This window comes from Dendropsophus ebraccatus, chromosome 1 (genome assembly GCF_027789765.1).
Source record: "Dendropsophus ebraccatus isolate aDenEbr1 chromosome 1, aDenEbr1.pat, whole genome shotgun sequence".
Lineage (NCBI taxonomy): Eukaryota > Metazoa > Chordata > Amphibia > Anura > Hylidae > Dendropsophus > Dendropsophus ebraccatus.
The window spans coordinates 86,666,753-86,680,624 of record NC_091454.1 but is presented as its reverse complement, the minus strand read 5'-3'; the positions used below and the strand labels follow the sequence as shown (position 1 = coordinate 86,680,624).

At 44.4% G+C, this 13,872-nt stretch overlaps 1 protein-coding gene across 3 annotated transcripts in view; it reads left to right on the top strand.

Annotated features, from left to right (window-relative positions):
• NR2C1 (nuclear receptor subfamily 2 group C member 1) overlaps positions 1 to 13,872 on the top strand; it is a 41,764-nt gene that overhangs the window by 810 nt on the left and 27,082 nt on the right. For 2 of the 3 annotated variants that reach the window (XM_069974279.1, XM_069974270.1), the window contains exon 2: positions 10,953 to 11,079. In XM_069974279.1, coding sequence (XP_069830380.1) covers positions 11,026 to 11,079 — 54 coding nt within the window. In that variant the 5' untranslated portion in view covers positions 10,953 to 11,025. Of the gene's footprint in view, positions 1 to 3,023; positions 3,368 to 10,952; positions 11,080 to 13,872 lie in introns of those variants that run through there. The other variant, XM_069974274.1, reaches the window with a different exon arrangement.

The window sequence follows — 13,872 nt, the reverse complement described above, 5'->3', positions numbered from 1 at the left end:
CAAGGTGCATCTGCACACACGTATACGCAAGGTGCATCTGCACACACGTATACGCAAGGTGCATCTGCACACACGTATACGCAAGGTGCATCTGCACACACGTATACGCAAGGTGCATCTGCACACACGTATACGCAAGGTGCATCTGCACACACGTATACGCAAGGTGCATCTGCACACACGTATACGCAAGGTGCATCTGCACACACGTATACGCAAGGTGCATCTGCACACACGTATACGCAAGGTGCATCTGCACACACGTATACGCAAGGTGCATCTGCACACACATATACGCAAGGTGCATCTGCACACACGTATACGCAAGGTGCATCTGCACACACGTATACGCAAGGTGCATCTGCACACACGTATACGCAAGGTGCATCTGCACACACGTATGTGCAAGGTGCAGCCGCACACACGTATATGCAAGGTGCAGCCGCACACACGTATATGCAAGGTGCAGCCGCACACACGTATACGCAAGGTGCATCTGCATTCACACACACACACGTATAGACAAGGTGCATCTGCGCTCACATTAATATACAAGGTGCATCCGCTCTCACACGTATAGACAAGGTGCATCCGCACACACACACGTATAGACAAGGTGCATCCGCGCTCACACGTATAGACAAGGTGCATCCGCGCTCACACGTATAGACAAGGTGCATCCGCGCTCACACACACACACACACGAATATACAAGGTGCATCTGTGCTCACACACACACGTATAGACAAGGTGCATTCGCGCTCACACACGTATAGACAAGGTGCATCCGCGCTCACACACGAATATACAAGGTGCATCCGCGCTCACACACACACACGTATAGACAAGGTGCATCCGCGCTCACACACGAATATACAAGGTGCATCCGCGCTCACACACACACGAATATACAAGGTGCATCCGCGCTCACATGTATAGACAAGGTGCATCCGCGCTCACACGTATAGACAAGGTGCATCCGCGCTCACACACGAATATATAAGGTGCATCCGCGCTCACACGTATAGACAAGGTGCATCTGCGCTCACACACACACGAATATACAAGGTGCATCCGCGCTCACATGTATAGACAAGGTGCATCCGCACTCACACGTATAGACAAGGTGCATCCGCGCTCACACACACACGAATATACAAGGTGCATCCGCACACACACACACACACACACACACAAACACACACACACACACGTATAGACAAGGTGCATCCGCGCTCACACACACACACACACGAATATACAAGGTGCATCCGCGCTCACACACACACACACGTATAGACAAGGTGCATCCGCGCTCACACAAATACCAGAACCACCGACACTCCGGTCTCATCTGTGGTGCGGTGCACGTAGTAAAATTGTTGCATCAATGAAGAAATCCCAGCACTCGCAACTGTAATTTCATGTGTAAATCTTTATTGCGTGAAAGCTGCACGCGTTCCGACCACACAGGTCTTTATCAACAGCATCCGCGCTCACACACACACACGTATAGACAAGGTGCATCCGCGCTCACACGTATAGACAAGGTGCATCCGCGCTCACACACGTATATACAAGGTGCATCCGCGCTCACACACACACACACACACACACACGTATAGACAAGGTGCATCCGCACTCACACACACACGTATAGACAAGGTGCATCCGTGCTCACACACACACGTATAGACAAGGTGCATCCGCGCTCACACGTATAGACAAGGTGCATCCGCGCTCTCACACACGAATATACAAGGTGCATCCGCGCTCACACGTATAGACAAGGTGCATCCGCGCTCACACACACACACACACACGAATATACAAGGTGCATCCGCGCTCACACACACACACACACACACACACGTATAGACAAGGTGCATCCGCGCTCACACAAATACCAGAACCACCAGCACCCCGGTCTCATCTGTGGTGCGGTGCACGTAGTAAAATTGTTGCATCAATGAAGAAATCCCGGCACTCGCAACTGTAATTTCATGTGTAAATCTTTATTGCGTGAAAGCTGCACGCGTTCCGACCACACAGGTCTTTATCAACAGCATCCGCGCTCACACACACACACACACACACACACACACGTATAGACAAGGTGCATCCGCGCTCACACGTATAGACAAGGTGCATCCGCGCTCACACACGTATATACAAGGTGCATCCGCGCTCACACACACACACACACACACACACACACGTATAGACAAGGTGCATCCGCACTCACACACACACACACACGTATAGACAAGGTGCATCCGCGCTCACACGTATAGACAAGGTGCATCCGCGCTCACACACGTATATACAAGGTGCATCCGCGCTCACACACACACACACACACACACACGTATAGACAAGGTGCATCCGCACTCACACACACACACGTATAGACAAGGTGCATCCGCGCTCACACACACGTATAGACAAGGTGCATCCGCGCTCACACGTATAGACAAGGTGCATCCGCGCTCACACACACGAATATACAAGGTGCATCCGCGCTCACACGTATAGACAAGGTGCATCCGCGCTCACACACGAAAATACAAGGTGCATTCGCGCTCACACACACGAATATACAAGGTGCATCCGCGCTCACACACGAATATACAAGGTGCATCCGCGCTCACACACATACACGAATATACAGGGTGCATCCGCGCTCACACACACACCCACACACGTATAGACAAGGTGCATCCGCGCTCACACATGAATATACAAGGTGCATCCGCGCTCACACACACACGAATATACAAGGTGCATCCGCGCTCACACACACACGAATATACAAGGTGCATCCACGCTCACGTATAGACAAGGTGCATCCGCGCTCACACACACACGAATATACAAGGTGCATCCGCGCTCACACACACGCGAATATACAAGGTGCATCCGCGCTCACACACACACACACGTATAGACAAGGTGAATCCGCGCTCACACATGTATAGACAAGGTGCGTCCGCACTCATGTATAGACGGTGCATCTGCACTCACACGTGTAGACAAGGTGCGTCCGTGCTGACACTCGTGTAGACACGGTGCGTCCACGCTCATACGACAAAAACAACACAGAGTGGGGGACATTTACTATCAGGCGCTCCTGGTGTATGCCGCAGGGGGCGGGGGCAACAAGCTGGGGATGAGACGTGGCCTTCTCCTGCGCCTGATTTATAAAGGTTTAAACCAGACAAAGGGCCAGCTGGCTGTACTAAGCGGAATACGCCTCTTATTAGATCTGGAAGAAGGAAAGGGGGCAGAACTTTATTTAAGACTGGCGTACAAGTATGCTAGTCTTGGTAAATGTCCCCCAAGGTGTGTCCACATTCATATATACAAGGTATTTGTAGATTAAAAATGTGCTTTAATGATTTGGATAAAACTTAACAATTGCTTGTTCTGTTATGACCCTCAGCCACTGACAGGACAGCCTGTACTGTTACAAGGAACCTTTTCCCTCATTATGCGTTTTGAGGGTCACCTAGTTTAGTAAAAGACATGCCATCTCCATCAGTCTGTGGGAGAACTTACATGTGGAAGCTGACAAGACATGTCCAGCATTGTCATAGGCACTGCTGCCCAAGCTCAGCTATGATTGACAGTATTGTTGAGCGGACATGTCAAAATGTTCGGTTTTGTCAGCGCAAATGTCCAAACACTTGGCATTTGGTTCCCCGCAGATGCTGCCTTAAGATAAAGTTCAACTTCTTCAGCCAATGGTATTCAAATGCCCAGAGTCGAGGTTCAGATAACATTGCCAAAGGTTTTAACAGGTCTGCTTTATGCTACGTTTACACGAAACGATTATCGGGCGAATTTTCGCGATAACGATCGAATTCGAACGATAATCGTACGTGTAAACGTGGCGAACGATCGAAAAATCGTTCATTTTGATCGTTTAACATGTTCATAAATCGTCGTTCGCAAAAAATTCGCCGATCGTTCGATCGCAAAACGATTTTTCCGTACGATATATCGTACCGTCTAAACGCTGATGGTTATAAAAAACGTTACTTCGAAATCGTTAATCGTACGATCGGGCCAATAATCGCCTCGTGTAAACTTAGCATAAGGGTCCATTTATACAGAAAGATTATCTGCCAAAGATTTGAAGCCAAAGCCAGGAACAGACTATAAACAGAGATCAGGTCATAAAGGAAAGCCTGAGATTTCTCCTCTTTTCAAATCCATTCCTAGCTTTGGCTTCAAATTTTTGGAAGATAATCTATCAGATAATCTTCCTGTGTAAATGGACCCTAATGGTGCGTTTACACAGAGAGATTTATCTAAAAGATTTTGGAAGCCAAAGCCAGGAACAGACTATGAACAGAGAACAGGTCATAAAGGAAAGACTGGAATCTCTCCTCTTTTCAAATCCATTCCTGGCTTTGGCTTCCAAAATCTGTCAGATAAATCTCTCTGTGTAAACGTAGCATAAGATTATCTGCCAGATATCTGCCAGATTTTTGCAGCCAAAACCAGAAGTGGATTTGAAAAAAAGAGAAATCTTAGTCTTTCCTTTATGACCTCTTCCCTGTTTATAGTCCATTCCTGGCTTTGGCTGCAAAAATCTGTCAGATATCTGTCAGATAATCTGTGTGTGTAAACGGACCCTTAAGGGAACCAATCAGCCCAATTGGGCTGATTTGTTTCCCTGCATCACTGTATAAAGCTACTGTGCAGCTTGTGGCATGTACCAGCTGCAGCAGCTTTATACCCCAGAAAATGAAGTATACCCCCCCCTTGTATGACAAGTAGTCATCTGGGTAGCTCCCTGCCCATGACTAGTCACCGCTTTTTTGCCTGTCAGTAATTGGATGATTGACAGGAAGACGTGCCCATAACAGGCCTCTCTGCCTGTCACTCATCCCCACGAGCACACTGACAGGGAAAGAGCGGTGACTATTCACAAGTGAGGAGCCGCTAAGATGACTACCTGCTGTGGGCGGGGGGGGGGGGGGATTAAACTTAATTTCCCTTGGTGTAAAGCAGCTGCTGCAGGAGCTGTATACAGTGCTGCAGGGAACAATATTGATCTATTTTATTTGTACGAAAGCTACAGTATATAATGTTTATTTATTTTTACATGTTTTATTTATATAATGGGGAAAGGGGGTTGATTTAAACTTTTATTGGGGGAGGGGCTATGTTTTTTTAAAACTTATTTTTTTTTTACTTTTTATGTCCCCTTAAGGGTCTTTAACATGTTTACATTACATACACTGATTATTGCTATGCCATAGCATAGCATTAATCAGTGTAATCTGCGATCATTGCATAGAGTCTGCCTATGGCAGACTCTATACATGGATCGCTGATCTGACTGCCCGGAGGAAGGTAAGAGACCTCCGGCAGTCAGATCGATCTGAACCCCTGCAGTGAACACTTTTACATTACACTGCGGGGTCCTGATCTGTCAGTGACAGGAGCTAAGCTCCTTTCGCTGATTTAAGTGATGTAAGTGGCACTGCAGGGGTTAATGGTGGGCCACAGTGCAATTGCGGTGGCCCGTCATTAACATATAGGGGGAGATTTATGAAAGGGTGTAAATATACACCTGGTGTAAACTGCCCACAGCAACCAATCACAGCTCAGCTTTCAGCTCTGGTAAAATATAAGAGGAGCTGTGATTGGTTGCTGTGGGCAGTTTACACCAGGTGTGTATTTACACCCTTTCATAAATCTCCCCCATAGTAGCCGGTCCCCACGTGGTTCGAAGTGAGCTTAGCTCCTGAGCTCACTTCAAAGAGCTGCCGGATACCATGACGCACAGGTAGGGCATGGGTTCTTAATAGGGATGGTCCGAACCTGGTTCGGACGGGGTTCGTACGAACCCGAACCCTCCACAATGATTACCGCTGTCTGCCCGCTCTGTGCAGCGGGCAGATCCAGCGGGAGGAACGCCTGGAAAACTGGGATACAGCATAGGCTGTATCCCAGTTTTCCAGGTGGTCCTCCCGCTGTATCCGCCCGCTGCACGGAGCGGGCAAACAGCGTGAATCCGATGCCGAGCGTTCGGGTTCAGCCGAACCTGAACCTCGGTGGGTTCGGACCATCCTTAGTCCTTAAGTCGCAGGATTTCATGATGTACTTGTACGGGATGGGACCTTAAAGGGGTAGTGCGGCGGTAAACAATTATTCACAGAATAACACACATTACAAAGTTGTATAACATAACAGACATATATGTTATGTCTGTGAATGGCCCCCTTCACCGTGTCCCACCACCCCCACCCGTGTACCTGGAAGTGTGGTGTGCTATACATACCTGTCACGTGCCGACTCGTCTCCGATCTTCAGTCTGCGATGTCGTCTTCGGACAGCCGGGCCGAATCCCTCCGAGCGCCCTGAGTGCCGGCCGCCCTCTTCAACGTCATCAGATGCTCAGCCGCGATTGGCTGAGCACAGTTATGCTCAACCAATCGCGGCTGAGCAGCCGATGACGCGGCAGAGGGAGGCCGGCACTCAGGACGCTCGGAGGGATTCGGCTGAAGACGACATCGCTGACTGAAGATCGGAGACGAGTCGGCACGTGACAGGTATGTATAGCGCACCACACTTCCGGGTACACGGGTGGGGGTGGTGGGACACAGGGAAGGGGGCCATTCACAGACATAACATACATTACAAAGTTGTATAACTTTGTAATGTGTGTTATTCTGTGAATAATTGTTTACCGCCGCACTACCCCTTTAAGGAGTTAAAGGGTTTGTCCAGCGAAAATCTTTTTCTTTCAAATCAACTGGTTTTAGAGAGTTATATAGATTTGTAATTTGTGTCTATTAAAAGATCTCAAGTCTTCCCATACTACTTAGCTGCTGTATGTTCTGCAGGAAATGTTTTATTTTCAGTCTGACACTGCTCTCTACTGACATTCATTTCCTGCATGACATATAGTAGCTGATAAGTATGGGAAGACTTTAAATTTTTTAATAGAAGTAAATTACAAATCTAAATAACTTTCTGATATCAGTTGATTTGAAATAAAAAGATTTTCGCTGGACAACCCCTTTAACACTAAGTTACAGACCTCTGTGTCACTGTGCCAAGGGAGAAGCCTGTCAGTCACTGGCAGGCGGGCAGCAGCCCTTACTGAATACTGCACAAATGACAGACTATTGTACATGCCTTGTCACTACATGCTGCTGCTCTCAATGGAGCAGTGTAATGGTGGTTAAAGATTATAGATAAGCTGAAGGCTGTATTACACAGCTGATCTGCTAAATCAACGCCTGCTTACAGAGCTTATTACACGGTCCGATGATCCACACAAACATTGCTAGATTGTTTATGCAGCTCTTTGCTTTAATCAGCCATTGCCCACACATATCATACTACACAGAGGGATATGTGGCAGACAACAGATTATTATACCTGATTTGGCAGGTAATTGCTCTGTGTAATAGGCCTTGACAGTATAGAGTCTGCCTGGTCAAAAGAATGGGATTGTCATAATGGACTAGGCAGTTTTTAGGATTTAAAGGGGTGGTCCCATCTCAGTTTATTATCCCCCATCTATACAATAGGGGATAGCAAGCTAATTAGTGGGGGTCAAATCCTTGGACCCCCCATTGATCTAGAGAACAGGGAACCCTAGTCTCCTATTGGAAAAGAATGGTGGATCATGCATGCATGTTGCCGCTCTGTTTATTATTTGTGGGAACCCCAAAGATAGCAGAACACAGCTCCCGTAAGAATTAAATAGGTTGCACCCTGACATTCAATTCTAGCGGGAGACTTATTTCCCCTTTGTCAGAACCCCACCGATCAGCTTACTTCCTATCCTATTGAATAGGCCTATAAAGAAATTAATAAAGAATCGGTTTTAACCCTCACTTAATTTAGTCAAAAAGAGAAAAGGCTCCTGATGTTGTTTTCTAATCCTTCAAGCCAGGAGGCCCTGTGACTGTTATGACCCAGTGATCTGTATAAAGCCTAGATAGCTGGTCTGTGCCCCTGTGACTTCGTTGTCTTTTGTAAAACATCCAGTGTTTCGAACCTAGGTGCCTAATTTTCATCATTTCTAGTTATGCTCAATGGCTAATTAGAGACACCCATCAGGTGTTCGAACGATAATCGTACGTGTAAACACAGCGAACGATCATACGACCGAAAAATGCACATTTTGATCGTTCAACATGTTATCAAATCGTCGTTCGTTGTTCGCAAAAAATTCGCAAATCCTTCCGTGTGAACAGTCGTTCGCCGATTTAACCAATGTGTGAGATAGCACAACGAATTTTCCGTACGATATATCGTACCGTCTAAACGCTGCTCGTCATTAAAAAAAAAAAACGTTACTCCGACATCGTTAATCGTACGATCGGGCCAATTATCGTTACGTGTTAACGCAGCATTAGCCTTTGGAACTGTAGCATTTTGTTGTGGTCTCGATTGCACTAGGTGTTAAAATCATTCTGCAAGATTATTAGAATCTCACTGTTGCTGTACATGGAGATGATAGGGTAGTACTAATATGCTCTGAACAGCCCACTCCATCTCATTTCAGAAATGCCAGGGAAGCAAAGAAAACTCTTCAAACCCTTGTTACCTGGTACATTGTCTTGCTGAAAATGTCCTTTCACCATAGGGTAAACAGTTGCCATGAAGAGATGCACCTGGCTGCAATGATTAGCATAGGGTCCATTTACACAGAAAATGTATCTGACAAATTATCTGCCAAAGATTTGAAGCCAAAGCCAGAAACAGACTATAAACAAAGAACAGGTCAAAAAGGAAAGCCTGAGATTTCTCCTCTTTTCAAATCCATTCCTGGCTTTGGCTTCAAATCTTTGGCAGATAATCTGTCAGATAATCTTTCTGTGTAAATGGACCCTAAACTTTACTGATCAAACATCCATCCACAAGTATCAGAGGACCTAGCAAAACACCAAAAAATACGTTTTCTTTTATGTAATAAACCCCCCAAAATAGTGTTGAAAATAAATAAAACTCTTTCAGTAAAAAGTAAGCCCCCTTGTGGAAATGTTTAATGAAATAAATAACAATCTTTACCTTTATTGTGGTGTCACAGAGGTTTGGCCAGGGGACCTTTGTTGCCTCTCATTGCCTGACCATGGCTCTGACACTTCAGAGCCGATATAAGGGCCAACTACAATAAAGGTAGGATAATTTTGCTGCTATATTAGCTATGTAGCTGCTGTCATACTTGCCTAGCTTTGTCTTTTCAGAAAGAGGTATAGAAAAAATGGGGTTAGGGAAATACACAGTACAGTCGTAACTTGGATTAAGAGCGTTTTGGTTTAAGAGCTCACAGTTTTTCAAAATTGTGACTTGGTTTAGGGCCCTATTACACGGGACGATTATCGTGTGAAAAATCGTTATATCGTTCGAATTTAAACAATAATCGTCCTGTGTAATTGCAGGCAATCGTTAAAAATCGTTCCGTGTAATAGGACCCTTAAGAGCATTGCTTTGGTTTGAGCTCCCTGTACTGGGTGGGAGCGCAAGTGGAGGAGGGGCATGGTCTGTATAGCGGGGTCTACAGCACTGTACTCTGACCCAGGAAGTCTCCCTCACCTTCCAAATCATAGCAGATCCACTTCAGGCTGGGGTTTACATCAGGGGACAGGACTGTGGGGGTAATTTCTCCATAGCTGTAACCCCTCTCTCCCTGCACAGAGAGCGCTGCATGTATGTGCGCACATCTGCCCTGCTCATTCCCTCATGCTCCCTTCAGTCTCTGTCAGCCTTTGTGTTTCCCATCCTCTCCATTACTGTACAATAATTTATAATATCACATATTCTGCTGTTTCTGAATGTTTGTTTCATGTGTTTTACATGTTGTTCAGAATAATAAATCATTATTTTCGGGGTGTGGAACCAATTGTCTGCATTCCTATGATTTCTAATGGGAAAATTTGCTTTGGTTTAAGAGAGAATTTGGATTACAAGCACGGTCCTGGAACGAATTATGCTCGTAATCCAAGGCACCACTGTACACTGAATATATTCCCATAATACTATGTATTATTGTGCTCAGCTCCTCCTGCATGCTGCCTGCAGATCCCGAAACTCTGCACTGGATGCCAAATCTGACACTTCCTGTAGAGGTTACATTTTATTATTACTCTGTCTCATCATCAGAAGGATTACAATAAATGTATTACTTATATTCAAATATACATGGAACAAATCTACAATCAGAACTACGGGTTATGGTACTTTTACACGGTGCGATAATTCGCCCGATCGCACGATTAACGATTTTGAATGAACGATGTTTTTTTTTATAACGATAAGCGTTTAGACGGAACGATACATTGTACGGAAAATTCGCTATGCGATCGTTTTGCGATTGTTTAAGCCTATCTCACGCATAGGGGAAATCGTTGAAAGACTGTTTACACTGAAGATCTGCGAATTTTTTGCGAACGATCAACGATGATTTAAGAACATGTTGAAAGATCAAAATGAATGATTTCTCACTCGTCGTTTGATCGTTTGCAGCGTTTACATGTACGATTATCGTTCGAATTCGACCGTTAGCGTGCAAAAGCGAACGATAATCGTCCAGTGTAAAAGGACCATTAGAAAATAACTTTTTTTTCAATGTGTTTAAGCAGAACGGAAAAAAGGTGGTCCATTCTCTGTAAAGCAAATGTTTGGGTTGCAATGTCTAACTTTTTGTCATGGTTTGGAGCCTTGAGGGTATAAACCCACACACCGTATATGCAGCAGATATGCAACAAATACGCAGCAGATTTGTTGGTACAGATTTGATGCTGTGTTCAGTTATTTAGATCTAATCTGCTGCGATTTTGCTGCGAGTTTGCTGCGAGTTTGCTGCGTATCGCAGCAGTAAATACGCTGCATATACGGTGTGTGGGTTTATACCCTGAAAGAATTTCTGTAGGGTTGGGAATTAACATTTCTTCTTCTGGTTTTTATATTGTTTATAACAGGCTATACTTGACACAAAACTGGATGTCCAAAGTATTTTCTTTGTTTTCGAAGACTTTTCAGTGAACACAGATCATGGCGTCTATAGAAGAAATAGCCCACCAAATTATTGAACAGCAAATGGGAGAGGTATCATTTTCTGAATTGTATTTTACAGTTGATTTCTTTGACAGTGTTTTCAGTGTACATAACAGTTATATATATGTAAAGGATTTCCTGATGTATACCTCTGACGTGTGCTACTGCTTCAATGTTAAAAAAAATCTATAGTGTGCAGTCTTCTTGTAATGGCGCTGTGGACTATGCTATTTCCTAGAGATGAAATAAAATATACTAACAAATACTAGCCAGTGGAGGCTTAAAGCGAATTGTACCCACAATCTGCCCCCCCCCCCTCCAAACCAGGTGATGCAGTTATTGTCCTATAAAACTCATTTTAAACTTGCAGCCCCCTACCCAGTGGCTGGGGCTTAGAGTATCTATGCCCTAACTTTGCACCACCCCTCCTCCCAACCTTCTTCATCATTAGGAATGCCACTGGAACATTTTCACCTGTATGAACACTGCACAGGTGCCTTAACGATCCAGCCCATGTTCAATATTCACACAGCTGATGAATAGGAGATAATCTGCCTGGAGGGGGGGGGGCAGATTGTGCGTACAGAGTCGCTTTAAAGGACTTGAGGATATGTGTGACATTATGCACCATAAGCTTTCCTGGCCCATAGAGCTAAATAGTTTATGGAGAAATAGTTCAGCCTGTGAAAGACCTAGGCATTGAATATAATTAAAGCATTGTACACTAAAGGTTAAACTGGAAGTTGGTTACTTTTAAATTATTTTGCAATATATGTTGCTTAACTTGAAGATAATTGGTGAAATCCCCTCTGCTGAGCTTTAACACCTTTTCACCAAACAACCCTGTAATCCTAGTAGCACCACTCTATTTTTGTATTGAACAGTGATGTGCTGTATTGGTTTGTGACTGCCAATAATCTCAGCCCATGTGGCATATGACTATACAGTGAGGAAATCATAACTATGAGTTTTACTTAACTAAGTTCTGGCATATGCAGGCAATGGTATGTAACTGTCAATTTAAACAACTTTGCAGAAATCAATAGTGCAAGCAATTGTAAGAAACACTGCCATAAATTTTTATAAGGCAAAACAGCTTTTCCTAGTTTGGATGAAATTACTAAAATGTCATTAAAGGGGGACTTAAACACGCCAGATTTGGATTGGAATATACCTTGTGCATTTACAGGTAAAAGCAGGAATGTAATAGAGGCTCTTACAGGTCCATTCTTCAGGCTGATAGCGGAATCCGCCTGACCATAGAATAGAGTCTATGGGACCAGCGGAAAGGGAGGGTTTGAGTGGGGGAATCCATAGTGTGCACATACCTTTTTAAGTTGAATAAAGCAATTGGTCCAGATGGTGTCGATCTGGACCAATCCCTGGTGTCGATCTGTATAACCAATACCTCCTAACAGGAGATTTTCCTGATGATTGGAGAACAGACAACGTTAAACCCATCCACAAGAGGGGGAGTAGACAAGAGCCCAGTAACTACAGGTCAGTTCGCCTAACATCTGTAGTAGTAAAAAATAATGGAAACTTAAAAAAAAAAAGTAGAGGACAATGGATCACCTATGGCCCATATACACAGAAAGATTATCTGACAGATTAGCTGCCAAAGATTTGAAGCCAAAACAAGGAATGGATTTGAAAAGAGGAGGAAGCTCAGGCTTTCCTTTATGACCTGTTCCCTGTTTATAGTCTTTTTCTGGCTTTGACTTTAAATCTTTGGCAGATAATCTGTCAGATAATCTATCTGTGTAAATGGACCCTAATGCTGGGTTTACACGGAACGATAATTCGCCCAATCGTACGATTAACGATTTCTAAGTAACGATTTTTCTTTTATAACGCTCGGTGTTTAGATGGAACGATATATCGTACAGAAAATTCGTTTTCCGATCGTTTTGCGATCGCTTAAGCCTATTTCGCACATAGGAAAAATCAGTGAACGACTGTTTACACGGAACGATCTGCAAATTTTTTGCAAACGACGAACAATGATTTATGAACCTGTTAAAAGATCAAAATGAACAATTTCTTGCTCGCCGTTCGATCATTCGATGCGTTTACACGTACGATTATCGTGCAAATTCGCACGATAATCGTTCTGTGTAAACCCAGCATAAGAATCAACAATTTGATGGATCCAAACCAGCATGACTTAACTGCGGGCAGATCATGTCAGACTAATCTCATAGATTTCTTTGTCACAAAAGTGCTGGATGAAGGTGGTGCTGTGGATATCTGGACTTCAGCAAAAGCCTTTGATACAGTTAGAGCTGATAGAGAAGTTAGAGAAAATAGTTCAGTGGATTTGTTGTTGGCTGAAGGATAGATATCAGAGGGTTGTTGTTTATGTTGTATATTCCGAGCAGAGACTGGTTACAGGTGGTGTGCCACAAGGGTCTGTTCTGGGTCCTTTTCTATTTAATATGTTTGGTAGGTAAGATTTGTCTGTTTGCTGTTATGCTGAAAAGTGTGCAATAGGGTTGATATTCCTGGAGGTGTCGGTAATATGGAAAATGATTTCGCTTTGCTATATAAGTAGTCCAAACAATGGAAACTATGGTGCAATGTTTCCAAATTTAAAATAATGCACTTGGGGTGGAGGAATCCTCTATTATTTTATCATTTGGGCAGTTCTGTGTTAGCAAAGACTTCAGAGGAGAAGATTTAGGGGTAGTGATTTCTAAAAGCCCTAGGCTCTGTGAACACGGAGCAAAACTGGCGGAGTCTATGGGAGGCTTGCGCGCCTCCTCTCTCTGCGCTGAAGAATGAACATGTTCATTCTTCAGCGCGGAGAGAGGAGACGCGCAAGCCTCCCATAGACTCTCATTA